This window comes from Eschrichtius robustus, chromosome 3, assembly GCF_028021215.1.
Source record: "Eschrichtius robustus isolate mEscRob2 chromosome 3, mEscRob2.pri, whole genome shotgun sequence".
Taxonomy (NCBI): Eukaryota; Metazoa; Chordata; class Mammalia; order Artiodactyla; family Eschrichtiidae; genus Eschrichtius; species Eschrichtius robustus.
This window is the reverse complement of record NC_090826.1, coordinates 15,838,019-15,865,941: the sequence shown is the minus strand read 5'-3', so window position 1 is coordinate 15,865,941 and position 27,923 is coordinate 15,838,019. Positions and strand designations below refer to the sequence as shown.

General features: G+C 50.8%; 2 protein-coding genes across 2 annotated transcripts in view; both read right to left on the bottom strand.

Moving 5' to 3' along the window:
* Positions 1 to 4,036: 4,036 nt before the first annotated feature.
* Positions 4,037 to 5,167, bottom strand: LOC137760871 (zinc finger protein OZF-like). The gene has a single exon (XM_068537756.1). It carries the CDS (start codon positions 4,913 to 4,915, stop codon positions 4,037 to 4,039), a length of 879 nt encoding a protein of 292 aa, XP_068393857.1. The 5' UTR covers positions 4,916 to 5,167.
* A 17,300-nt stretch (positions 5,168 to 22,467) lies between these two features.
* VWA5B1 (von Willebrand factor A domain containing 5B1) overlaps positions 22,468 to 27,923 on the bottom strand; it is a 39,888-nt gene continuing 34,432 nt past the window's right edge. Inside the window, exons 18-21 of the mRNA XM_068537753.1 lie at positions 25,825 to 25,899; positions 25,124 to 25,193; positions 24,485 to 24,602; positions 22,468 to 22,962 (exon numbers count right to left, since the gene is read on the bottom strand). Coding sequence (XP_068393854.1) covers positions 22,468 to 22,962; positions 24,485 to 24,602; positions 25,124 to 25,193; positions 25,825 to 25,899 — 758 coding nt within the window. The remainder of the gene's footprint in view (positions 22,963 to 24,484; positions 24,603 to 25,123; positions 25,194 to 25,824; positions 25,900 to 27,923) is intronic.

Below are 27,923 nucleotides of genomic sequence, written 5' to 3'. Positions count from 1 at the left end.
CTCCTTATCCATCTACGTCCTTTCCTTTCTTCCTTCTCTCTCGCGCTCGTTCTTTCTCCTCTGTTGCCCTCTTTCTCTCTCTTTCACCTCTCTTCTCCTTCCCTCCTTCCTCCAGCCACTCTCCTCTCCTTTCTCCTGCCACTGTTTGCTCAGCGAATTGAAACACAGCCCAAAGCCAGCAAAATTGAAAAGGAAAATCTATTGCTAAAATTTCCAAAGCTAAATAGACATGCATTCCCCACACTGTGGCTTATGAACTCCAGGTCCTCAAGGTGGGATATGCAGTTCAGTGACGTGGTTAAAGCACAGACTTTGGAGCCTGTCTGACTAGGTTAACAAATCCCTGCTCTGCAGCACACTAGCCATGTGACCTTGGATAAGTATTTGATCCCTCTGTGCCTCAGTTTCCCTTTCTGCAAAATGGTAACAATAATAACACCTGCTTCGTAAGTTGTTGTGAAGAAAAAAATGCCTTAAAATGGAAAGATCTCTTAGCTAGTGGGAAGCAGCCGCATAGCACAGGGAGATCAGCTTGGTGCTTTGTGACCACCTAGAGGGGTGGGACAGGGAGGGTGGGAGGGAGGGAGATGCAAGAGGGAAGAGATATGGGAACATATGTATATGTGTAACTGATTCACTTTGTTATAAAGCAGAAACTAACACACCATTGTAAAGCAATTATACTTCAATAAAGATGTTAAACAAACAAAAAAAAGGAAAGATCTTAGAGCAGTGCCTGGCATGTAATAAGTGCTGAATGACTTAGCTATTCCTATAGATGTTCCATGAGAGAAAGTCTGAGAAACACTGAGCACTTCTCCCCCATCATCTTGGAAATAGTCAACACACAATAGCACATTAGAAGCCCCAGAAGTCCTACAGCAAAAAGATCTGTTTGCCTTTGCTTACCTTTGGACATCTCAAAGTACTCCCCCTTCCTTCTTTGTAAGCCCAAAACACCTTTCTCTTAGGACATGCCCACTTTTGAAGGCCGTAGTTTGACAAATACTGGTTTGGGATTACTCACTGTTTCCAGACCATGGTGAATGAGGTAGAGGGAGAAAGCGTTATCTGAGTCATCAGAAAGATCTGAAGTCAACCCCCAGCTTTACCCTACCAGCCACAGGGCTCAGGAAATGTCATAGTCAGACCCAGAGAGAAGAAGAGGCTTGCCCAAGGCTGTACGGTGAGCTAGAGGGAGACCTAAGACTAATACGCAGAACTCCCAGCCCACGACTCCTCCACTTCCCTCCTCCCTTCTCCCTCATTGTCAAGTAGAAGCAGGAGGTCTTTTCTGGGGGGGAGGAGTGTCCCTCATCTTCGAGACTGATGTGATCCTCTCCGCCCCACTTCCATTAGCTTTTCATGCCCTGCAAGGCTTGAGCCACAGTGGCCGTAAAGAAGGTGTGCTTTCCTCTCCACCAGGGAGAGTGATGAGGTGAGAAGTTCCCACTTTTCTCCCCCTACCAAAAAAGGTAAAAGAGCTAAACTCCCTCTCCCCGCCCCTACAGGCAGAGTGACCAGGCACTTTTGAGAGAGCCAACGTGTGTGTCCCTGTCCCTGGTGCTGAAATATGGCTAGTACCTGGGCAGTGGTCCCCAACTCCTGACCAGGCTGGAATGGCTGCTGCAAAATCTGTTGGGGAGAGTCCATCATCACGGTGATTCCTAGGCCTTGCATCTCATTTGTTGAATCAGAATCTCCTGGGGTCACTGCCCAGTTTCTGTACATTTGAAAATCTTTCAAGGTGTGGTTTGGGACCCCACTTCTTTGGGGAATATTTGCGTATCCCAATGCTAGCCCACCTCTCTCATGAGTCATTGTTTTTCAGTGATATTATTTTCTGATTTTTCTTAATAAATTTGTAATTATCATACTGTGGCAGAAAAACCAGTCATTTTATATGCTTCATATTAATGGAACAGATTTTACGGGTGGTTGGCAATTCGATTATTTTTACTCTGGGAGATTGAGGGTGCATATTCCCTCCTGATCCAATATTTGTGGTCCTTTGAAGTCCACTCCATTCTTTCCCTCTGCCTTCAGGCTTGGAGATTTAGGGTGCTGGAGTGGTTTCAATTATGTTCATGTGCTCTCCATCCCCACATTGGACTGCTCCAGCCATAGTGAGATGCCTTTATTGTGGTATTTACTCTTTCAGATACTTCTCTTTCCCTCTGAGACCCTGAGGAAAATCCTCAGTGGAGAAATAGTCGCACTGGACATTCTACCAAGACAGATGCCAGCAGGATTGGGCCAGAGAGCTTCACTAGCTTCTGACAACCCCCTTGGGCTCTAATGCTGTGGGAGAGGGTGGGCTGGGCCCTTGCAGACTGCATCACTCTCTTATTTGATTTCCAGATTCCAGAGCAGCTGGCTTTGAGGCTGTGAGGAGGTACAGAATAGCGATCGCAAGCACAGGCTTTGGTGTCACATCTGGATTCAAAGGCTGGTTCTGCCTTTTGCTAGCTGTGTGATCTTGGACAAGTTGCTCCTACTTCCTGGGCCTCAGTTGCCTAACGTTTGAAATGTGGACAGCACCATTCATGCTTCGATAGGGTTGATGTAGAGATCACATGAGAAAATGGACATCAAAGTGTCATCCTATAAGCCACCATAAGTTATCTTTTTTTTTTGCTGTCATTTTTAATTTTAATAAAATAGATAATTTCATACTACATAGAGAGCAAGTCCATCCACTCATTGATAAAATTTTAGAAATATTTTCTATAAAAAGTTTAGTAGCTGATTGCGAATGAATCCATTAGAACATGATTTCTATAGGCACAGTGTTCCCATCCTCACCCCCATTCTTGTTAATTTTGAGAAAATTTAAAAATACAGAAAAGTACAAAAAATAAGACAAGATATCCATATACCACAATCCAGAATTAACCAGTATTTCAATATATTTTCTTGCAGTCTTTTTTATTTTTTTTTAAAGAGAAATGGACGTTTATATATAAAACTGAAGTCCCCTCTAACCAATCCAGTCCCCCCCCCCCACACACATTCCCTTCCCTTCTCCACTCTTCACAGGCAACCACTATCAAGAGTTTGGTCTGTATCCTTCCAAACCATTTCAAAAACATTTAAAAAACATACATACATATATGTATCTATTACCAATATATAGCACTGAAATTTTGAGGAAGTTTTATTCAAATTTACAAAACTCATCGTATTATATGTCTGCAACTTTATCTTTCCCCCTCAATATGATTTTTGGGATCTTTTTCTGTAATACATATAGATCTCATTTATTACATTTTACAGATATACAGTATTCCATCATAAGTATTTTCCATTTTGTTGCTGATGGACATTTGTTTCCATTTATGACTACTACATATCATACCACAGTAAATAGCCTGGTACACATTTCCTGAGCATACAAACTCAGAGTAGAATTGCTAGGTGTTTTTCAATTTGCTATAAGGAATGTTTCCCAACTCCCAAGGTCATAACCATTTTAGTATATAGCTTTTTCATATTACTGTTTTTAACCTAACCTCCTTGGATCTTACCTTTGTGTATAGTTCGTGTTTTTTTTCCCCCCTTGGAGAACAAATTACCTCCAAATCATTTTTTAAACAGTCCCATTATATTCTCATCTCCTGATGCCATTTCTATATTATGAATTCTAATAAATGCATAGGTGTTTCCAGAATCTCTTCTGTTCTGCTAAATCAATATCATAAAAGTCTCTTCCTTTCTAATACTTGCAACCTTTTTTTTTTTTTTTTACATTGGTGAAGATCTCCAGATCCATGCAGACGGCAATGTTAAACATGTTTTCCATTCCCAATTTTAGTGGAAATGCATCTAAAGTTTCAGCATTACCTTTGCTGTATTTTTTTTTTTTACTGAATATTATCATACAAATGTCTTTCTCTTCAGGATGAATTCTCTGGTGTCCTTTAAGTTTTTAGCTTTTGTTTCTCTCATTTGTGGTGCTTTCCTTCAGAATGATTGTTTCTGATATGTTATGAGATGTAAATTCCTGATGAACACCTTTCATGATATCCACAGGTTTTTAATGAGTATGAATTTTCTGGTTTCTAATATGGTGTGATTTCTGGCTGAAAGCTTTCCCACATTCACTACATTGATAAGGCTTCTTACCTGTGTGTATTCTCAAATGTAGAGCAAGGGTTGAGAATTGAGAGAAAGCTTTCCCACACTCATTACAACCATAGGGTTTCTCACCTGTATGGCTTCTCACATGCACCGTAAGAGATGAACTTTGAGAGAAGGCTTTTCCACATACATTGCATTCATAAGGCTTATCATCTGAATGAATTCTCACATGTACAATAAGTGACGTTTGCTGAGAGAAGGCTTTTCCACATTCATTACATTCATAGGGTTTCTCTCCAGTGTGAATATTTTGATGTTTTATGAGGTACTTCTTCTGACAAAAACCTGTTCCACATTCACTACACTTAAAGGGTTTCTCTCCAATATGAATTTTCTCATGCTCAGTAAGGTTTGACTTGCCACTGAAGGTTTTCCCACACTCCTTACATACAAAGGGCTTCTCTCCTGTGTGAGTTCTCTGGTGTCTGATGAGGTTCGACTTCTGAATGAAAGCTTTCCCACAATCCTTACCTTCAAAAGGTTTCTCTCCAGTGTGAATTTTCTGATGGGTAAGAAGGTTTTCCTTCTGGCTGAAGGATTTTCCACATTCATTACATTCAAAAAGCTTATCTCCAGTATGGGTATTTCGATGTTTAATTACATACTGTTTTTGGCTGAATGCTTTTCCACATTCATTACATTCAAAAGGTTTCTCTCTATTATGAAAATGCTCATGCTCAGTGAGAGTTGATTTGTGGCTGAAGACTTTCCCACATACCTTACAGGCAAAGGGGTTTTCCCCACTACAAATTCTCTGCTGACTGAGGTGTGACATCTGAATGGAAGCTTTCCCACATTCACAAGATTTCTCTCCAGTATGAATTTTTTGATGAATGAGAATTTACTTTTAGCTGAAGGTATTTCCACATTTCTTACATTTGTAGGGCTTCTCTGTGTATGACCTTTCAAATGCAGAGTAAGAGATAAGGGTCAAGAGAAAACTTTATCATACTTAGTACCTTCAAAGCTTTCTCTTCAACTCTAAATTTTCTAATACTCAAATGAAGTTTTGTTACATTCACTGGTTTCTCTCCAGTATTAATTTTCTTCTACTCAATGAGATTTGTTATCTAGCTAAAGGCTTTTCAACATTCCTTAGAAGCACAGGGTTTCTCTCCAGCCTGACTTCTACATTTATAAGGTGCAACATGTGAGTGAAAGTTTTACCACATTCAGTAAATTCATAGGTTTTCTCTCCAGTATGAATGCTCTGATATCATATGGGGTTCAAATTTTTTTAAATGAAGGCATTTCCACACTGATTTACGCCTAAAGGGGGTTATTACCACAAGGAGTAAGCTGTGGCAGGATTTCCAAACTAATTGATGATTCTTTCCTACACAACTAAGTCTAAATTGTGTTTCAAACTCTTTCTAGGTTAAGATGAAAAAGGTGTTGCCTTAAAAGATATAAGGTTTGAGATCAGAGGAAGTATTTTTCCAATTTTCTTATATTCACTGCTATTTTCCTCAGTCTGTACTTTACTGGAGCTGGATGCAACTTGCCTCCCAAGTCTTGTTGCCTCTCTATCTGCTCATCATCCTCTCAGGCTTCTTCTGGACAAATTTCCTTTACACTTCTTTCTCCACCATCCAGAGTTCGTCTTCTTGCTTTAACAGAGGATCACATACAGCTTGGTCAGCTTATAACCTGCTATTGGGGAAATGACACAGCACTAGAATGTTAATGCTGGAGCCAAAGTTCTGTCCTAGAACTCAGGCTGAGCCCTGGGGCCTCCTGGCCTTCCGAAGGATGAGGAAGGTGCAGTCTCCAGGAATGCACAAGGAAGCGACCCTTCTATCGACAGCAACGCCGCTTTTCTGGCCTTGGACTACATTTCCCTTAAGGCTTTGCTGGTCGACATTCTATGTCTCTCCGTCTGTCTTTCCCACGCGAACTTGGTGGCCTCTTCCTGTGATTATGATGCTCTCAGGGTGAGTACTTCTGCCTTGGAGGAAGATCAGCTCAAGCCTGGTGGAAGGTTTGGAGGCGGAACCCCAACCCCCTCTTTGAAGCCTCCCGAGGGCAGCCTCAAACGAGCCAAGCCCATACTCTGAGGTATGAGGATGCCATCTTCTCTGTAGCTGCCATCATAAGTTATTATAATCGTACAAAGGAATCTCTACCCATATGATGGCTGCAAACTTACGGAGGGCATTTATTTGCATTTTATTATGATATTCTTGGTGTCCTGCAAACTTCCACTTCTCTCCCCTTCCTCTGGAGATCAAGATCTAAAAATGAAGTTGAAGGTAGATGTTTGGGGTCACGGAAGGGCAGGGTTCTGTGTCCAGAACAGAGTGTTGGTCATTGTCCCTTTTAAGGCATCCTCTTGAGGTGCCTCTAAAGGGCAGTTCCAGCCAGAGGAAGAAGGGAAACTGTCCCAGGGGTTGGAGAAGTTTGCTAAGTCTTCCCAGGCCCCAGGTGTGGAAGCCTTGTGCTAGTGTGGGCCTGGAGCTGCTCAGGTCTTAGGGTTGACCCTAGGGAGCAGAACCAAAGACCACGAATTGGGGGCCCCTCCCCACTTTGTGCGGATGGCAAAACAGAGGCCCATACAGGTCAGGTGACTTGCTCCAGGCCACAGAGTTAGCTGGCAGCAGAACCAATGGAAGGAACCAAGTTTCCTTTCCTTGTGCCTCATGGCCTCCTGGGCACAGTGCAAGGAGTCCAGCCACTGCTTCTGTCCAGAGCAAAAAAGAAAAGACTTGAAGGGCTGTGGGTTAGTTTCTGGGAAGATATATTGGGTTGGTTCTGTGTGGCTCCGGGGGGAGCAGTAAAGCTTAGGTGTTAGGAACAGAACTTTTGGCATCAGACAGGCTGAAATATGAGTTCTGACTCTGTTATTCACCACTGCTAGGGGCTTGGCCTCCAAGAGGCTGGGTTTCTTCACTCGCGCAGTGGGACTAATGAGAAATGCTGCCTCAGTGATGTTGTGAGTCAATAAGACAGCCAGGAGCAATATGTACTTCAGGGGTTTTACAATGATACTTCAGTTCTGTGTCTCTGCAGGTGCTAAGATGTTGAGTGAGAAAGTGAAGAGGTCACACAGCACAGCCAGGAACAGCCAAAATTGTATGCAAAATGGTATGTGCAGACTTCCAGCGACAGAAGGAGCTGCCTGTGCGATGGCGAGCTCCACATCACTGGAGGGGAGCAAGCCCCTGGTGTGGGTGCCCCTGAGAGGATTCAGGCATCTGCTGGAGAAAAGGAACAGTGCCTCTGCCATTCCATGAAGCCCACTCTCCCCCTTCTCAAGTCCCTGGCTCCAGCTCACCTGGGGGGGGGGTCTCTGTTTTCCAAAGCAGCAAGCTGCCTGCATGGTAATTACTTTTGGACTTATTAAGCATAATTATCCCCTAATCGCACACAACCAGTAATTACTGTGGCTGTTACTGGGGCCTACCCATACAGTACCACCCGCAGTCCTGGGGTTCCAACACCCAGCTGGGGCCTGAGGTGCAGTTGGTGCTCTCTGCCATGGGGTTGGGGGGCTCTGCAGAGATGGGGCTGCCGTATCCCCCACCAGTGCTCCTTCAGCCTGGGTACCAGGCTGGTGAGGAAGTTGCTCAAACACCCCAGCCCCAGGACCTTCCTTCCAAGTACTCCCCACCCTGTATGCCTGCCCAGGCCACCCTCCCTTTGCCCGTGCTTCTCCCTCCTCCTGGGACTCTCTTTCTCTCCTCTTTTATTCCCCTTCCTTCCCTCCAACCAACTACCCTCCCTTCTTCCTTTCTTTCAAATATTTTTTAAAAATAAATGTATTTATTTATTTTTGGCTGCGTTGGGTCTTTGCTGCTGCGCACAAGCTCTCTTTAGTTGCGGCGAACGGGAGCTACTCTTCATTGCGGTGCGCAGCTTCCCATTGCAGTGGCTTCTCTTGTTACGGAGCATGGGATCTAGGCACACGGGCTTCAGTAGTTGTGGCACACGGGCTTAGTTGCTCCGCAGCATGTGGGATCTTCCTGCACCAGGGCTCAAACCTGCATCCCCTGCATTGGCAGGTGGATTCTTAACCACTGCGTCACCAGGGAAGTCCACCTTCTTTCAAATATTTTTGAGTCTCTTTTAGGTACCTGGCACTATTCAAGGTACTGGAGATACAGCAGTGAGGGAGGGGGCAAAGGACAAAATCCATGCTTTCATGGAGCTTACTTTCTATTGGGGAAAGAGAGAGAGAGAAAGAACAGATAGGTAGTTATATAGTATATTAGAAGGGGTTGAGCGCCTTGGAGGAATCAAGCAGAGTGATGAGGACGAGGTTTGCTTTGTTGGGGGGAGAGAAAGTCACAATTTCAACAGAATGGCTATGGTTGGTCTCGTGGAGAATGGGACACTTGAACAAAGACTTGAAGGCTAAAGACTTGAACACTTGAAGGTGATGGCTAAACTATGATGATATGCGGGGAAAGAATGTTCCAGGAAGAGGGAACAGCTAGTGCAAAGGTCCTAAGGTAGGAACAGGCTTGGTGTGTTCAAGGCACAGGGAAGAGGCCAGGATGGCTGGAGCAGAGGGAGTGAGGGCGGAGAAGTAGGGGAGGAGGTGGAGGGTAGATGGCGCAGGGCCTCATGGGCCTTTTTAAGGACGTTGACTTTTCCTCCGAATGAAACACCTGAGCAGAGGAGTGGCTTAATCCGACTTGTTCTTTGATTGGTTTTGTTTTGTTTTTTAAATCTCTATTCTGTCCACAGAGAGACTGTGGGCGTGGGGGAGCCCAAAGAAGAGAAGCTGGGTGAGAAATAACAACAATCGGGTGAGAAATAGTGGGAGTTTGGGCCAATATGGCGGCCAGGGAGCTGGGAGGCATGGAAAGATTCCAGATCCATTTTCAAGGGAGAGAGGACAGGATTCTCTGATGGGCTGGATATGAGGTGTGAGAGAGAGGCAGCCGGAAGGGCTCCAAGGTTTTTGGTCTCAACAACCGGAAGGAGGGAGCTGCCACTTATCCAACTGGGGAAGAATGGGGGGCAAAGCAGGTTTCGGAAGGGAGGGCTGAGGTTCGGTTCCAGGCACGTTAAGGTCTGGACACCCTAGAGATGTAGGTTAGTCAGTGATTCAGAGGAGACAGGTCCGGCTGGAGTGTGAACGTGGGAGGCCACACACAGATGACAGTTAACGCATCCAGATAGGATGCGCTCCTCTAGTGAGTAAATGAAGACAGGTAAGAGGCCCTGGGTCTGAGGGCTAGGACACCCCCAGAGTTAAGGGGTTGAAGCCAGCAAAGGGCTGAGAGGGAGCAATCAGAGGTAGGAGAAGAATCCAAGGGAAGAAAGCGATTCAAGTAGGAGAGAGGGAGCTCTCACTTCTATATCCTTGGGGCACTAGATTCTGCCTCTCGAGCTCCCCTACTTCTGTCCTCACTCCCCTTTCCGTCAATTTATTCCCTTTCCCTCCTCCCCTCACCCCTCTTTTTTCTCTTTCCCTGTCGCTTTGGATGTCTTTCTCAGTGTCTGTCTCTCCCCTGGGCTCCTTCGCTGGGCCTCTCCCTCCCCTCCTCCCTGCTCAGCCCCTGGCCGAGGGTGGAGGCCCCTGGGGCGCGGGGATCCCTGGCAACGGCCGGCACGTGCCAATCTCCCGGCGTCTCAGAACCAGCTCGCGGCCCGTGCCGCGCCTCCTGCCCGCGTAATGCGCTCTAATATTTATTTACATGCCTTTCAGACTATTATTTATTAAGGTATCGCTGCCAACCGTGCGCGGGCTAATTGCTCTTAATGTGCCCCCTCCCGGTTCCCAAGGCGACGCCTCTGTGCCAGCGGAGTCAGCGCCGCAGCAGCGGGGAAACCGAGGACCAGCGCGCGGAGGGTGCCGGGAGTGCGGGTGCCCGCGCGGGGTGGGGGTGCGGGGGCGCGGGAAGTGCGCGGGTGAGGCGCAGAGGGTGCTCAAGGAGCGCGCAGTTGGAGAGCTGGGGACGCGGAGAGCGCGGGAGGGGGACCCCGGCGCCAGGGCATGAGAGGCGTGCCCGCGGCGCAGTGTGGAGTTGGAGTGGGGTGGAGGTGCAGGGGACCCAGCGGGGGGGTCTGGGAGCAGGTGGGGGACTCTTGAGTGCGAGGCTGGATGGGACTGAGGTTCAGACGGGCTGCGCTGGGACCTTGCGCAGCTCGCCTGGCTGTGGGCAGACAGACCGATGACGGGGGGGGCGGCCGGGAGGGGGCCGTAGCCTCCCCGCACCCCACCCACATGGGCGGTGGCCTCGCCTCGGCTGGTTCTCCCGACTTCGCAGCAGCAGCAGCCGAAGCCGGAGGGAGCAGTTTAATTGGCAGGATTTTGGGTTAAGGACAGAGGTGGCTTCGCTGGGTTTGGAGGCTGGGCGTGCGGGGGAGGGGGAGGGTGCTGGTCGGAGCGGGCAAAACAGACTGAGAGAGACTCCGGCTAGGCGCCGCTGGAGAGAGGAGACAAGATAGGGGTGGCCGAAGATTGGGAGAGAGAAGCAGATGAAGAGGGACAGAAAATACAGCTGGGCAGAAACAGGCAAGATGGACTCTGGAGAGACGGCTGGAAGAGGGGCGCTGCCAGGCTGGCTTCTGCCCTCTGCCTGGTGGAGGCCCTCCCCCTTCTTGCCCGGGACCACCCCCTCCCTGTATTAGCACAGCCCCATCCCAGGCAGCAGTCTTCACTGGGGGGGATGGGGGCTAACTTGGGGACATTTATTCATTTAATTTTATTGGTACTGTGTGTACAGTGTCTGCCAACTCCCAGGCCTTGTTGGTGTCACCCTAAAAATTGTCCTCTGGATTGGAGTTGCAGTTTAATAAAACCCAGGGTACTGTGCCCCTCCCCCCAATAAAGACTGATTTAAAGCAGCTGTGCAGGGGCCTTTTGGGTCCCTCTTCTGAGCTGCACTGGGCCAAGTGCATTTCTCCCTGTGAACACTGCTGAGGTAGGTATGGTGATTTTCCAGATGGGCAAACAGGGTCTCTGAGAGGTGAAGTGACTCCCGTAGCTAGTGACAAGCAGAAGCTAGATGGAGCGGCCAGCCCAGAATTCTGCTCTACCCAGGGCCAAACCTCTGATTGCTGGTGGCTATAATTTCATCAAGCTTCTGGCCCCAAGGGATGTTGAGGTGGCCACAGAGCTTTCTGGAACTGAACCCGGTCGATCTGCCTGGTTGGTGGTTGCTTGAGGCTCCGGGCTTGCTCTGTGCTCTGCACGTTCCCCAGATGCCCAGAGCTCATTTCTCCATCCCTGGACCAGATGTGGCCATGCTAGATGCTGCCGCCTGAACTCTGGGAGTCTTATGCCCCATGGGGAAGAGTCCTCGTCTCCAGGAGAGCTGACACAACCTCATGGGGGCTGAGAGTGAGATAGAGGCAATCCCCACCACCCTTTCATCCTGGAATGTTCTGGAGTCTGGAATCAGGATGTTAAACTCACCAGCCTCAGAGGTGGAGGGAACCTTGAGACTTATCCAGTCCACCACGTTCATTTAACAAATGGGGAAACTGAGGCCCAGAGAGAGGAAGGGACTTACCTAGGGGCACACAGTCTGTGCACCTGAAATGACCTCTGCCCTCACCGAATGATTGCTGGGAGGTGTGGATGGCCCCTCCCCCCATCTTATTTCAGCATCGGGGGTGTGGATTTTACTACAGAATTGGGAGAGTGGCAAGATTTGTTTTCTGTGTGTCCCAGCCTTCTTTCTAGCCCTTGCTCCCCCTCACCCAGTGCTCTCTGCTGGCCTAGGACCCGACTTCCCCAGCCTAAGTATCTAGCTTGTAGGTATTACCCCTCCGAAGTCACCTGTCTCTAGTCCTTACCTACACACACGTATTTTCCCAGGGGCCTTCTAATGACATTGCCTTAGAGTAGCTGTAGTGTGGGATCTTTAGACCTAACAAGGGCAGGTTTTAGGGGACCAGAGTGACCTTGGTGCAGGCCCTGTCCCTCCTGGGCCTCAGTGTCTCCGTCTGTAAAGTGGGGGTGTTGCGGACATTTGGAGGTTCCTAGCATCCTTTCCAGCTCTGACATGTCAGGATTGCCCACAGAAGGAGCGGCTGGGACCTGGGTCCCAGGCCAGGGCCCATCTGCTGCTTCCCCTCCTTGGGGCAGGAGTAAGAGAGGGTAATGGGGCTAAAACAGTGGAGAAAAGGCAAAGGCCTCTGGGCCCCAGTAAGCAGCGTCTGAAGAGGAGGGAGAGGCAGGAGGATTTGTCACCCATTCTCCTCCTGTGTCTTAAGCCTCCTGGCCCCTGACTGCCTTTCTGGGGAGGGACAGGAAGAGGGGGGCTATATTTGCCTTCTGGCGATGGTGTGGGGCGGAGCGGACTTGGTGGGCACAGGGGCAGTGAGCCTGCAGTCCCAGGACCTGGGCATGGCAGGGCAGTCCTTCGTCTAATGCGGGAGAAATGTAATGCTCCGTAACAAACACTCCCCTCCCCTACTTGGCCTGGTTAGCCTAGCCTTGCGGTACCCCGCACACAGTAGACATGGGGTGAATTCACAGGTGGAGTGAATGAATGAATGAATGAATGTCTTGAAGTAAAGAGGCCTGGCCCCAGAGTTGGGCAGACCTGGGTTTGGATCCTGCCCCACAAATTTCTGGCTGGCTGACCTTGAGCAGATTACTTCATGTCTCTGAACTTCGGTTTCCTCAACTATAACATCGAAAAGATACCTCCTAGAGTTGTGAGGAGCAAACGAGATGAATCAATGGGAAGGCCTTAGAATCATTTCTGACATTTAGGACTCCCCAAATTAGAACTTCTGATTATTTTCACTAAAGAGAGAGTGACTGGGTCACCCTCTAACCTTGCACTTCAGCATGCATTTATTGAGCCTCTACAATGGTCCAGGCACCACAGGGGGCCTAGAGGTGATTGAAGCACAGTCTCTGCTCTCAGATTGCTTATAGTCTGAGAGGGGAGACACCTGACCACACAGCCTTGAAATACCCCTGAGAAGTGCTCATAATAGCTGTCACCTGGAGTACAAAAGGCTGTGGGAGAGGTCGAGTCTGCCCTGGGGTGGGGGTGCAGGTCAGGGAAGGCTTCCTGGAGGAGGTGAGCTCCACACTGAACTCTGAAGGACTTTGCTCCTAGTAAACACCTATCATAGGTGGAGAAAACATGGCAGACATGAACGGCTTGCTTGGGGAGCACTCAGAATCCAGTCTCTGCTCCTATGTCACTTTCTCAGGAAGTCTTCTCTAACTGCTCTCGGATACATAGCGTCCTCCCTACTCTTTTATCCCCTTCCCCCAGTACTGCTTCATTTTTCCGCTTTACCTTTTACCCCAGTATATATTTATTTGCTTTTGTGTTTCTTGTTTCTCTTTCCACTAGAGCCTCAGCCCCATGAGTGCAGTGTTATGGATTTAATTGAATCTCCCCCTGCCAAAAAAGTCTTTGTCTGTTGAATTCCTAACCCCTAGTACCTCCTGATGTGACCATATTTGGAGACAGGCTCTTTACAGAGGTAATCAAGTTAAAATGAGGTCATTGTGGTGGGCCCTGATCCAATATGATTGGTGCCCTTATTAAAAGGGGAAATTTGGAGACAGGCACATACACAGGGAGGATGCCATGTGAGGATGGGGATTATGCTGCCCCAAGCCAAGGAACCACCAGAAGCTGGGAGAGAGGACTGGAGCAGATCCTTCCCTCAGCCCTCGGAAGGAGTCAGTGCTGCTGACACCTTGATGCTGGACTTCCAGCCTCCAGAACTGTGAGACAAAACATTTTTTATTTTTATTTTTTTTACAGTATTGCATCAGATGAAATGAACTTGTATGTAGTAAGTGTCTACACACTGAGATTTTTTTTTTTAATAGTAATCTTTTATTTATTTATTTATTTTTATATTTTTTATTTTTGGCTGTGTTGGGTCTTCGTTTCTGTGCGAGGGCTTCCTCTAGTTGCGGCAAGCGGGGGCCACTCTTCATCGCGGTGCGCGGGTCTCTCACTGTCGCGGCCTCTCTTGTTGCGGAGCACAGGCTCCAGACGCGCAGGCTCAGTAGTTGTGGCTCACGGGCCTAGTTGCTCCACGGCATGTGGGATCTTCCCAGACCAGGGCTCGAACCCGTGTCCCCTGCATTAGCAGGCGGATTCTCAACCACTGAACCACCAAGGAAGCCCCGAGACAATACCTTTCTGTTCTTTAAGCTCCTGGTCTGTGGTAGTCTGTCATGGCAGCCGGAGCAAACTGATACAGGCCGAGACTTTGTTCTGTTCATTGCTGTATCCCCAGTCTAGAATAGGGCCAGCGTTTAGTAGGCAACACAGTTCATGTCTCTTGAAGGAATGAACCTTGGTTGTGATGTGCAGTGAGGAGGACCAGATCCTGGGTGACCGTGCAGATGGAAGAGAGGAGACGCAGGAGCAGGGCACAGGTGTGGTGCAGAGAAGGGGGGCTGGTGGCTTCAGTCCCTTACAAGTCTCATCCGCCCCCTTTCTGTTCTTCTTTCCCAAAGTGGTGATCTTTTGCCTGATCAAATCCCATCTTTCTCTTACCCAGTGTGCAAAGCTCATGGGACTTGGGGGCAGCTCAGATCCCCCCTTGGGGGAGTGGGGAAGAGAGCTGTCCTCATCCGATCACCGTCTGTGAACAGAGTCCTAAAACAGGTGCTGCAGGAGCCACACAAGACTTGCCGCCGAGAATGTACAGTCTGTTGGAGGAGACAGAGCCCTCTTTGAGAAAACCCCTGGTCTGCTGGAGCAGATAAGATATGTGCCCTTGTAGAGCCTCCAGTCTGGTGTGGGTACACAGCCCCTGCCCTGCGGGGAGAGATTGCCAGTCGCGATTGGGAGTTTCCAGTCTGATGGGGGAGACATACACACATACATACACTAATAAAATATCCCATAAGAAGCTGCTCCTGGGAGGCCTGCAAAGACTTCCTGAAAGAAGTGGGTTTGCAAGGAGTTGGGGGAGGGAAGGGGGGGTTCTACATGGTGGGGGGGAGGAGGCGTGGGCAGAGCAGGGAGGGACCAAGTAGTTATCTCTCCTTTCCAGTCCCAGGTGAGCTAGCCTGGTATCTGGACACACGGGTGAATACGTGACTGGCACAGCCTTTCAGTGGGCTTCCTAGCCATCACGAATCACCCATTTTTAGGAGAGAAAAAAGACTGTTGACAGGGGACGGGAATAGCTTCTAAAGCCTCCCTTCCTCCCTGCTGCTCTTGTTTTCCCAAATGTTGTCTCCCCAGACCCTGGATCTGGAAGGCAGTGCATGCCCACAGCGCCCTCTGCTGGACGGCATCAGAACATGCTCTGAGTGCCAAGGCATTTGTGCAGGCAGCCCCTTCCTTGGTTTCCTGCCAGGGGAAAAGAGGTACTGAAGTCAGGAATGAAGGATAGACAGGGCCTGGGTCAGTGTCTGCGAGGGTCCATATCTGCAACCTGGAGGATCTGGAGCTTAAGAGTAGTGTAGGGGAAGGTTAGCTCTGCTTGTGGTGACTGAGGGAGCCATGATAGTTAACTTGCCCTCCAGATCTTAACAAGGGCTCAGGAGCTAGGGGTGGCCATCACCCTGGGTAACCAGGACCTCTCCTCCACCCCAGCGCATGGGAGGACCCCCTCCTAGCAGATTACCTATGTCTTATTATATCCTAGAGGATGTGTGTCCCTTTCTTCCTCCAACCTGGCATCTGGGGTGGCTGGACTTTGGGTGGGTGGTCTGGATGCTTCCAGGAGGGGTTGATGGTTGATACTCTACGTGATGCTCAGATGGGAATGAGGGCCACTGTGCTGGGTGGCAGAAGAAGAGAGCTTGGCAGAGCTAGGCTGGGACTCAGCTTAGTATTTTCTCCCTTTTTCAGACCAGGATAAAGATGAATTGAGTCTAAGGGAGCTCAGGGGGCCAGCAGTGCCTTGGAGTGGACAGGCCACCATAGGACAGAGGACCCAGGAGGCCCAGAGACCCACTGGGCTCACTTCATTCTCCCCTTCTACAGAGTTCCTGGGGAGAACCTGAGTCCCTGCTTTCCTGTGCATGTTTTTCATGGTGTGAGGGACTAGGAGACCCTTACTGCCATCCCAGCAGGATGTGCACGTGCACACCCACCCCCAACCCCAGCTTTTGCAGGATGCACAATGGGAGAAGAGGACAAAGCAGCAAGTGGGAAGTTTCTTAGAAAGGTGGAGGTAGTGCCCAGCTCATGTAAGTCAGTGAGGTGCTGAAGGGACCTTGGGTCCCCCAGCAGCTTGGAGCTGTGGTGGGGATCAGAGGAAGGGCTTGTCTATCTTAGTGAAGGCCATTACCTGGCTGAAAATCACCAATGAAGGCTGCCCGCGAACAGTATTTCTGTTGACCATTTAATCTCAGCTTGTTGGCTCCTGGAATTTTTTCTATTAGGGGCTGTTAGCACATTGTGGTGATGCCTTTGGCCTGTAGGGAATTCCTGTTTTAGTCACTGTTTTCCCTGACTGCTGCAAAGGGATGAATGATTTTGAAGAAACAAGGCAGGCTGCTAGAGGATTTACAAATGAACCTTGTGTTTGGTTTTGGGGTCAGTCTGTGTAGATTCCAAGACGAAATGGTGGCTGGTGACGATTTTCAAAGAAATATATTTTGTGGGACCACTAATGGCTTCTGAGAAAAATCTGGAACGGGGAAAGCAGCTCTGCAGAGATATTGCAGCAGGTGCTGTCCGTGCCTGGCTGTATCCCCTCAGCTCCATTCAGCTCAGCGCACAGGGGCTGAACACCTGCTGGCACCTGTCCTTTGCCAGTGGCTTTCTCTAGCTGCAGAAGTCAGCGTGGCTGGTGCACCTGTGGCCAGCCACAAGTAATGCCCTTGGGAGGGAGGGACCCTCAACCAGTGGCTGAATGGAGCCGATGCACATACACTCCATTCCTTCCCTGTGAGTTTTGAGATCTGCATCTACTCTTGTTCCTAGAGTTCCCCGGGGAGATGAGGGTCCACACCCATAGTAGTAACCAGGTTAGTAACTTTCCCTTTCTGGGTGTCCTTCCTGTAGCTATTTCAATTCCTCACTTGCCTAGGGTGTTTCCTAGAATCACACAAATAACATTATTTGCACTGAATCCTTATCTCAGGCTCTGCTTCTGGGGGAACTACTGTGACCAACTTGTCCCAATTTTCCTGGGATTGTCCCAGTTTTAAAACTCCAAGTCCCACATCCTGGGACCCCCTCCCCCACCAAGTTCCAGGCAAACTGGGGGACAGTTGGTCACCTGAGAGAGACAAACGTAAGACAGATGTAATCATACTAAGTGAGGCAAGAGGATCACTGAGCCACTATTTTGAGAGGCAAGCACTGGCTTCGAGAACAAAAGAGCAGACACAAGTATAATTTCGTCATATCATCAGGTTTAACAGTTTTTATGAGCTAAAAGCCTGTAAGAGAACGGTAGCCACCATTTACAAAGAAGCCATTCCTTTGAGAACAGGCACACGCATACAGCCCCAGGGTATGCTTTGCTAATTACTGGTGAACATTAGACGCTGGTGTCCAGGATTCCACAGTGTCTACATAACTGGCTACCAGGCAGAAAGGTGATGTGTATTCCAAGAACAAGAAGTGTCACAGGCACCACGGGGACATTACAGGTGAGCAGGCAAGGGGATGGGGTAGCACGTTGTAGGCACTTGAGGCTCTGAGGGGAGCAAGCACCGGCCATGCCACTTGAGCCAAAGCCATCTGGGCAAATAGTGAAACTATGCCGCGGGTGTGCCCACGTTCGGCCACAGTGAGACGAGGCGCTTTGCCTTGGAAAGCGGCTGTAAGCTCAAGGCCGCTGGCTCTGAGCCAAGGAGATTTGCAGCATGAACAGGAGAAATCCCACTTTGTCAGGTTACCTGGGAGGCAGTGCTGTTGAGAGGCTGGGGGCCGGGTGAACACGTGGGTCAGGGAGCTCCACAGTGGGGACTGGAGGCCTGGCCAGGAGATGCCGCCAAGCTCCTGACCTTGGGACGGATCTCTGCGGATCAGAGATCCGCGGATCCAGCTGCAAAATGCTACACGCGCCCCTGCCCTGTTTATTTTTACACTGGCACTGCAGAGCGTGCTACAGCTGAGGAATGTGCCCATTTTTGTTGTTTTCTCTAGTCCTTGCCAGATGGGTGGGGAATAAAAGATCTTCCAAATGCCATGACAGTGAACACACAACCTATTTCCTGGGGGTAGCAGAGCCCTTCTCTTCCCCTTCCCAGGGCACTAAGGATGCAGAATGCATTTGTGTCTGGGCACCACCTATAATCCAACATGAAAGTAGTGAGAGGCAGCATTTGGACCCTGCCACGGCAGGTGCTGCCGTGTCACACAGGTTCCAGCCAGGCAGGTGAAGGAGGTGACAAGTCCCTCGGGGTAGGCTGCACACAGATCTCAGGAGACTCCTCCAAATAAGGGTAGGGACCAACAGGGACCAGTCAGTATTTAAAGGAAACTTGAGGAGTCTTTTCTGACAGCTGTTCCACGGGAACAGCTGGAAGGGAAGAAGAGGAACCCTTGCCTTCTCAAATGTCTGAGGAGCAGGTGAAAACCCACCAGCAGCTAGTCTTGGGACCAGCCACTCCATTCATCAGCCCGAGCAGTGGAGGACAGTAGATGCCATTGGTTTGGTCCACAGGCAAGGGACAGATTGAGAAAACAACAGTGCTGGCTGGAAACTTATGCTGCTTATTTCCACGTCCAGTGTAAGTCTGCCTACGTGTGGGGTCCAGTTTTCCTGGGATCTGGAGTTGGTCTCCTCAGCCGAGGGGTCTGAGAGAGAGGGCTTTGCCTCTGGGTGTAGCCGCAGGTTGGACCCTTGAGGCAGGAACTCCCCCCGCCCCCGCCCCGCTTCACTGGACAAGGAGGCCCACAGCTACCTCCCCCCTGGCTGCAGTGGTCAGTTTTATTCACACACCACTGAGCGTCAGAAAGCTTAGGGCGGTCTTCAGTGCCAGTGGTGCCTGAGGCCACACCCGCAGAGGGCAGAACCACAGGGTGGGGGTGTGGCCAGTCAAGACACACCCACCTGGATGGCCAGGAAGTGAGGAAACGGTTCATGGAGCAGACATCCCTCAAATGCTTCTCACCAAGCTCCAAAAAGCACAGGAACACCACCTAATATGTTCACTACGCCGCCCCAGTGTGCCTGGCATACAGTAGGCTCTCAATAAAGGAGTTTTGAATGTCAGTGCCTGAAAAACCCAAAGGGGGATCTAGACCAGCATTTTCCCTACTGAATAACCCGGGGAGAGACACCTGAATCACCCGATGGAGACTGACAATGCATGTTTACATATTCATGGGACTGAGTTGTCCTGACTTCAAGAAATCTGTTTTCCTAGTGTTTTCCCAACATATTTGCCCGCCAGACAGTTTCTCATGAATTGCTAATTCACATATCAACCAAGAAATAGTGCTGGAAATGCTGATCTAGTGTTACCTCATCCTTCTACAAAATATGAAAAGGGGCCCAGAGAAAGCAAGCAACTTGCCAGAAGTCACACAGCACACTATTGGTGGAGTTTAGACCAACATTTAAATTCCCCAGCTTTTAGCTCCACGTTCTTTCCACTAAAGGCTGGGCTTTTCTGGACAATGCCATTAAACATTTGTACCCTCCTGATTCTTCAGCCAGGCAGGGCATAAACATCCTTCTGCATGACCTAGAAAGCAAGGGCTAGGTTAACAAAGAATCCAGATTAATCCAAATCAATCCCGATTGCTGGGGCATCGGTTCACCTACTCAAGAACCGTTGGAACCACTTTAGCTTCAATGCATGTGCTAAATACCTAAGGTTCTTCTCTCTTCCTTAAAGCAAGTCCCTTTGGTCCTCTGCTTGGCAACCCTGGGGACAGATTCCTGAGACCCATGTCCTCTCAATACCACTGGAGTTTTTTAAACAATGTCTCTTATCCAGATGTCCCCCAAAGCCCTTGGATTATCTGAAATCAAGGCGCATTTGTTCCTCTGCACCTTTGGGTGCTGAGCAGGGGAATCAGGGAGTGCACAAATCAGCAACCTGCTTGTGCATCAGGGTCGTCCAGGGCTCCAGCAACTGTTACTGGGGCAGGGTCTGAGTCAGTTCCCTGGAGAAGGGGGTGGTGTGCCCATCGCTCTGCCGGGCTTCTCAGTTCCTCCTTCCAGGGGTCTTGCAGCACTGGTTTTACACTGGGCAGGTACTGGGCCACCTGAGCCCCGGTCATTGTCCACACTGAGCTTGGAGACCCAGAAGCAGGTTAAGCAAGAGGCTGGCCAGCCCTGTCCCACCTGGTCACCTTAAGGGGGAAAGAGGCCCAGAAAGCACATGGGACTTGTTCAAGGTCACACAGACAATCAAGCAAGTCCATGGTCACTAAGAGGGAAACACCTCAGAGGCAGAGAATCTGGGAATATCAAAGCAGGGGGAAACCCCCCCCCCACCCAACCCTGGCTCCAGGGCACCCAGAGAGGGATAACCACTTGCCCAAACTAGTGCCAGGCATTTCAGCTCTCAGCTTGACAATATTTCCATTCCTGGGGGCCAAGAAGGCGATGCCACGCCCCTTCCTCCTTCCCCTGAAGCTGGGGCTGCTGGCTGCATAGCTGCACAAGTGTTATTTTGTGGGGGAGGACGCATGCAGGGAGATGACAAGGTCTGGAGCCAGAGCCTCGAGCCCTCATCCCTCTGTGTGCGCGACTGCCCGGCTGGGTTCCTCCCCGGGGTGGGGGTGGGGGTGCATCTGAAGCAGAACAGTCAGCCAAGCAGCAGGTGGGACTTGATCTGAAGTCTCCAGCCCCTTCCCCTCCATGCGGGATGGGTCACCGGCTTTTTGGGGAGAACCTCAGAAGGGCTGGGGAGGTGAAATCCCCTCGTTGGAGATTTTGCAGCACAGCAGGAGGGTTGGGCAGGGCTGTGCGTTGGGGGTGGGTGGCGTGCTGGGCAGGGTACTGCATCCTGGTGGGGCTGCCTTTTCTCCATACGTGATGGGTGTCCTGCTGAAACACCCCTCTCTCTCACCCCCTGCTGAAGACTGGACATTTCTTGAGTCTTCATGAGGCTTCATGAAGGTGTTTGATCCACGGGGTCCTCCACATATCCCTGAAGGGGGACATATGGGGGGAGGGTGCTTCTCGCCAGGGCCCTGGGGCCAGAAGGGAATCCTTTCCTTGGTTAGGAAAGGTTAAGGCCCTGGAGAGGGGGCTGGGCAAGGGCATGGATTCAGTGTGGAGTCCCAAGCTGATGGGCTTCCTTGGTGAGGTCCAGATCCACCTCCAAGGGAGTCTGCAGGACTGAGGCGATGGGGCCCCAGCCACGAGGGAATCTGAGGCTGGGACACACCTGTCCCCACATGGTACACATGGTGGGCCTGAGAGAGGGACGTCCCCAGAGGCTCTCTGCTTTGAAGCTTCAAGAGTCTTTCATTTCATTGAATAAATCACGGCTCCCAGTGGAAGCTGCCATCCCCAAATGCACTGCAGCCAAGCAAGGTTCTCTGTTGCAAAAAAAGCCCCTCTGTCTCACAGTGTGCTGTGGCAAGGGAGGGCCCCCACTATCCCAGAATGCAGCTGACACAGGGTGGCTCTCTAGCCCCTCAACACAAGGGGATAGAGCTTGCATTACGCAATCCCTGAAAGTGTGTAAAATTACTTCAGGTGTCCTCGGGTTTCTCCACTGACTTCTGTGACCACGGCTTTTCTTTTGGGACTAGTTTTGCACAGACTGCGGCTTAATGCTAACACCTTGGCTTGCAGGGCGCCTCCCCTTATCCTGCCCATCTCCTCTTTTTACATAGGAAGTCACAAATAGTCTGCAAACCAACACTAAAATATATGAAGGGCTTCCAAGCCAAAATAAAAGTTCCCTGGGTGACTCTTTTAAAGTGCTGGGAAGGATGGTTCTCCAGGCAGTTTGTAAGTGGGATTTAGGGTCCTGGACTGTCACCATGGAGACAAATGCTCATCCCACAGCGCAGCTGGCAGAGGTGGTCTCCCTCTGCCTGGATGCAAGCTTGCAGGTCTGGTTACTTTCAGGCTTTGGGTCCGCTCATCCACCCTTTATTTGAGGGGGGCATTGCCCGTGTGATTCTCCTCCAGAGAGAACTCAGGCTTAAACTGTATACGCTCTCTCCCCACCCCCCAGTGGCAGTAAATTCCACGGCTCTCCGGATGTGCAGGCAGAAAGGAACCTTTGAATGTTCTGGGGTTCTAGTCCAACTCCCTCACCTCACCCACTTATTTTACAGGTGGCGAACCTGAGGCCCAGAAGGGAGGGAGGGAGGGACTGGCCTAAAGTTGCACAGTTAGGTGGTAGCAAAGTTGGCATTGAACTCAGGCCTCCTGATTGCCAATCCAGGGCTCTTTCTAGCAACCAGTATATTGGCTACAGTTTCAAGAGTCCCCCTACCAGGCCCACGTGGTCTCCTCCCTCTCCCCCCCTGCCCCCACTCCCCTCCTCCCCCACTACACATAATTCGGGTTATAGCAGAGCATGTTGAACTCCAGGTTCTCATCCCAGTGCCGCAGCAGCACGAAGAGCTGGCGGGCGGCAGCCTTGAGCGCGCCCTGCGTGCGGCCCTCGGGCACCTCCTGCTGCTCCAGCCACGAGCTGGCCTTGGCGGCCACCAGCTCCCACTCAACGAAGTAGGAGGCGGAGCTGTGCTCCAGCCACGCCAGCGCCACCACTGTGGCCCACAGCTTCCCCGTGTGCTCTACCGCAGCCCTGGGCTCCCAGCCCGGCTTGCCCTCGGCCCGAGGCTCCGGGGAGAAGCTGTCACAGGCGGGGTGCCGAGGTGAGGGGCTGGTGCACATCTGGGGACTCGGGGGCTGGCGGGCGGTGAGGGACACTCGGTGGCAGGTGAAGGGTGAGGTCCACTTGAGCTTCTCCATGGGGATGTGGATGGCCTCGCAGAAAGCTTGGCTGAGCAGGAAGGCTCCGGAGGCCAGCTGCAGAGACACCTGTGTGTGTGGGAGCCCCTCAGTGGGCCTCAAACTTTTTAGCCCATGGAGCCCCAGGCTGTGCCCAAGTGTGGGTGCACAGAGCCCACTCGTTCACCTCCCCCAGCCAGCTCGCCCCACCTACCCGGGGGATTTGCGGGATACCCAGCCCAGCCGAGCGTCGCCATGCTTTATCCCACTGGTACTTCAAGCTGATGACTTTCCAAGCCCAGCTCAACATCCTCACTCCAGACCCGCCTCTTGTCCTGGGCGGATGGGCCCAGCTCGGCCACTGGGACCATCCACTGCCATCCAACAGACTCTGGGCAGCTAACCACCCTCTTCCTCCCTCCATGTCAATCAGTTACCAAGTCCCAACGGGTCCCACTTTCTGAACAGCTCTGCAGTCCACCATCTGCCACTTCATGTTTTCTCTGCCTCTACTTCCCTCCCCTGTCCCCCCACCTTCACTCCATCTTTCCTGCCTCCGGAGGGGTCTTTGTAAGGCAGAGGCCTTGTCACCTTTTGGAGGTCAACAGCTCAGTTCCAGTTTTCTCCTAGAATAAATCCAAGCTATGATTTCCAAAGCGCTGGTTTGTCCTTGACTTTTTCCCCTCCACCTCATTCTCCAGCGCCTAAGCTCGCTCTTTCATGTGTAAACTGTCGGCTTAACCATGTAACTTCAGCATGTAAACTATCGGCTTAACCATTACATTCTTCCAGAAGTCATGCATCATTCCTCCCTGACCTCAAGCCTGGAGTAGGTTTCTCCCTCCCTCCCCATTCTCCCCCACCAAACCCAACTTCTCCCATCATAGCACCTAACGATCAGAATTGCCCGGTTTCCTTGGCAGTGCCGTGAGCGCAGGGACCATCTTCACCTAGTTCAAGGTTGTCTCCCAGGGGCTAGCGCTGTGCCTGGCTCAACAAATCCTTGCTGAGTGAATACATGCCTCCTGCTCTATTGCCCGGGATATTTGGAAACTCCAAGTGACACTAAGCACTTGGGTGTGCAGGGGCTGCCGCGGGGCAGTGAAGCTCAAACCGTGTCCCTCCTTTCGGCACCTCTTGATCCCCAACCTTGCTGAGCCCAAGGTGTGGCAGGACCAGGCTCCTTTGCTCCTCAATTCACAGACACCCACTCCCGACCTGGGTTTCTCTCCCTGCCCCGCATGCTGGGACATCTGCAGAGCCACTTGCTAAACACGTTGCATGTCCCTGGGGTGTTCATTTTACTTGCATGTGAGTCGTTTCAAGGCTTATTTTTATGTATTGAAAAACAGGCACACAGAGGTGGTGGAGTAGAGGGCAAGATTCCCATGAATTTTTAAAGCGAAGGTGGCAGATTGCAAAGAATTTTCATGGTGCCGGCGCTGGCTTTTAGCAACACTCCTAATCCCCAGATGGAGGACTCAGGCAAACTCCCTCTGCCTGGCTGCTACGTGGGCGGGAAGGTCTAGGTCTTCTTCCCTTGGTGGAGGGGAAGCAGGGGGCAGCCCCTCTGCTGAGTGTGGGCCTGAGGTCTGGGGTCTGGGGCACTCACCAGCGGGACGTAGTCCAAGCTCTGGCTCCCTGGGGCTGACTCTGGAGCCTTGGTCAGTGGCTTGCCCAGGAAGCCCTTGGCCGCTCGCGTCAGCAGCCTGGACTTGTTGAGATTCAGCCTGTGTGGGTGGAGCCGGGGAAGAGTGACCACCGCTGCCCCAGTGGTGTCCCTGGTCATCCCACCCCCCCCAGAGCCCACTCAACAGCTTCTGAAAGCCAGGGCTGGAAAGGGATCTGACAGATGACCTCCTCATTTGACAGTGCATTTCCCCGGAGGCACTCAGTCAGTTAGCAGCTGCCCGGGCGAGGGGCGAGGTAGTGTTCTTTTTAGGACCCTCTTTTGATAGCATGTTCTTGTTCAGCCCAGTGGTCAGAGAGTCTCATGCTAACCCTCTCAGGGGGACTTGCATTTGCAAAGACACCGTGAACCCGTGGGAAGTGAACTTGGGGCGGAGGTGGTTTCAGCAGTGTGATACCTGAAGACAGTGCTATCTCTGGGCAGGGGTCCTTCTTGGCATCCTTCAGATTGTTCATTTTTGTGTAAATGTCAGCCTGGGCCTGCCTTTGGCCTTCCAAGCTAGGGACAGTCCTCGGAAAATGGGTGGCGGTAGAGTGAAACCCCAGTGGAAATCCCATGTACCTGGATCCAAAGAGAGTCTCTGAGGCCTTCAAGGAAGAAAGGGTGTTGGTGGCCAGACTGCGCAGGGGACCTGGAGAGCCACAGAATGACAGTTAGGGCTTGACAGACGACCCTGTCCAGCTGTTCACTACCCAGATGGGGAAACAGAGGCCCAGAGAGGGGCAGGGGCTTGCCTACACCCCTAGGGATCTGAGCTAATGATTGGGCTGCAGGGCTGTTTCTGACCCAGTTGGTATGGGGAGGGGAGAAATATGTGGGTCCGTGTGTAAAGAAGCAGGCCTCCAAGTTCCCTTGGCTGGTGGCCCCTGGCATCTTCTGGAAGGTTACCTGTGGGGACAGTGACAACTTCACATCAACCCCCTTCAGCCCCAAGTAGGGACACTGAGTTTCCTCAATGGGCACATTGCTTGAAGATTCTCGGCAGAGTGAGGTGGTAGAATGGTCCCTCAGCTGGGAATTGGGATGCCTGATTCCTGGCCTAGCTCTGTCACCAACTTGCTGTGTGACCTTGAGCAAGTCACTTCACCTCTCTGAGTCTCAGTTTTCTTCCTTTAAAGTGTGGATACTCCTATTTATCGTACATGGAACCGTTTTGAGGAATAAAAGAACCAACAAGGACTTTGTTGGGTTAAGACACTCTCTTGGCCCAAAGATCTATCACTATTTTAATTAAAGGGAGAGCTGGCAGACTGCCCACTCACCTTCAGGAGTAGCGTACTTCTCGCGGCCCAGGGATGTGTTCTCACTGAAGGGCGCAGTGGGGCTTTCCTCCACATCTACAATAGAGGAAGCCAGTGAGGCCTGAGCTTCCCCAGCCCTCCCCCTTACCTCCCATCCTCCCAAGGAGAGTGCTGGTCTGAATTCACAGTACCTGGGGAGGGGCTGGGAGAGCAAGGTCAGGGTTCCCATCCCTGCCTGGATGGGCCTACATCTCCACTGTAAGGGTCGGACATGCCTGGGTTCAAATCCCAACTCTCCCAATGATTAGCTGTGTGACCCCAGGGAAAGTTACTTGCTTTATAAGTTTCAATTGCAAATCGGGGATAATAGTATTGATCTGTGTTGTTGTAAAGATTAAATGAGATAATACACAGATAGTGCTTAGTGCCTGGTCCATGATAAGTGCTCAATAAAGCCGTGAGCTGCAGACCCAGCAGGGAAGCAGGAGCAGGTCAGAGGCCTGAGCGTGGTGTTTGGAAGTGGGGGGAAAGGTGGGTTCAGGCCAGCTCTCCAGGAGGCATCAGAACATGCACTGACATGTCAGAGGGCTCTGAGCCTCAGTTTCCCCATCTGTAAAATGGGGATAATACTTGCACATAGTTTGTTCAAAATATATAATCAGGATGATTATTCTTATGACTATTATAATATTTCAATGGCTGGAGAGTGACGGGCATATATACTATGTAGGAATGATCCAAACTATGGAAAAAGCTTCACGCGCAGATTTGTTCTGCAAAGCCTCTGTCTCCCTTATGAGACCGTTAGTAGCTTTGTGAGGGCAAGAAGCTCTGATTATCACTGGATGCTCAGGGGGCAGCACAAGAGTGAACCAGTGACTGAATGAATGAGGCAACCAGCAGGCAGAGAGCATGGTGGTTAATTAACCTCATGGACTCTGGAGCCAGACACGGCTTGTTCAAATCTCGGTTCTATTGTGCATCTGCGGTGTGACCTTGTGTAAGTCAATTAATCTCTCTGAGCCTCGGTTTCCTCATCTCTTAATGTGGAAAATAAAAGAAACACTCTCAGATGGGTGTGAGGAGTCATGGATAATTAAAGCAGTGCCCAGCACATAGAAAACCCTCAGTGAGTGTTAGCCATTGTCATCCTTGTGGGGGGAAAGGGCTTGGGATAGACTAAGAGTTTAGAAGTCCTACACACTGGGTGTGAATCAGAGGACAATTCAAAAGAAGGGATTTGTGATTTTGATGGAAGCCATGGGCCACCAATAGCTGAGCTACAGAGAAAGGAAAGGGTAGACCAGAAGTTTCCTCTAGCCTGGGAACACAGCTTGGCTCAGGGGTAGAGCAGGTTCCCCTTGGTTTTGGAGGCTCTGAGGGACCAAGGAGTTGGCAGAACTCCTTAATTCTGAAGAGACCCTCCTCGGGATTTTCACCTCCTTACAAACTGTTCCTTTTTTAACCCATCAAAGTCTGTGAGCACTTTCTAGTCCCTCAGGTAAAACATTGTTATGATGTGGGGGTCGGGGCTAGTGGCCAGGTGGGACCTCTGATGTCCTTCCCATGCACAGAAGAAGGCAGGAGATGCTCATTGTACACGTGAGGGCACGTAGGAAGGGGTTAGGACTAGTGCAGCAGTTAGGCTGTCTTTAGTGGGACAAAAAGACACGCAGACATCCAGGACACAGAGGATTAAGGCAATCCTGTGAATTAGTGCAAGGTCACCAAATGGTAATCATGGCTCTTCAAGGACCCAAGCTGCAGGCACAATGAAATCAGGTGAAGGTGGAAAGGATGCTTTTGGGAATCCTGGAAGAAGCAGAAGGTGGGATGGAACCGCCTCTTTGCTTTTTCCTTTATTAGGTTTCCTGGCATTCAGTGCCTGGGAGGACTCAGAGGTTGGAGGCGGGAAACAGCCACTGGGGTTGGTGGAACTTGAAAAGGGAGAGGTGGGGGATGGTGTGGGCACGTGGGCAGGGAGGCCAGGCTGCTCTCTGGCTCCTGGTGGCTCTCTCAGCAAAGCTGTGTAAACGACGTATGCCTGGGCCATGCTGAGCCCCCCTGCCCATCTCAGGCCTCAGAGAATCCAGGAAGCCTGGCCTTGCTCTCGCCCCATA

Excerpts from the sequence above, each read along its gene's own strand:
- LOC137760871 (XM_068537756.1), bottom strand. The coding sequence starts at position 4,915 with ATGTCACACCTCAGTCAGCAGAGAATTTGTAGTGGGGAAAACCCCTTT.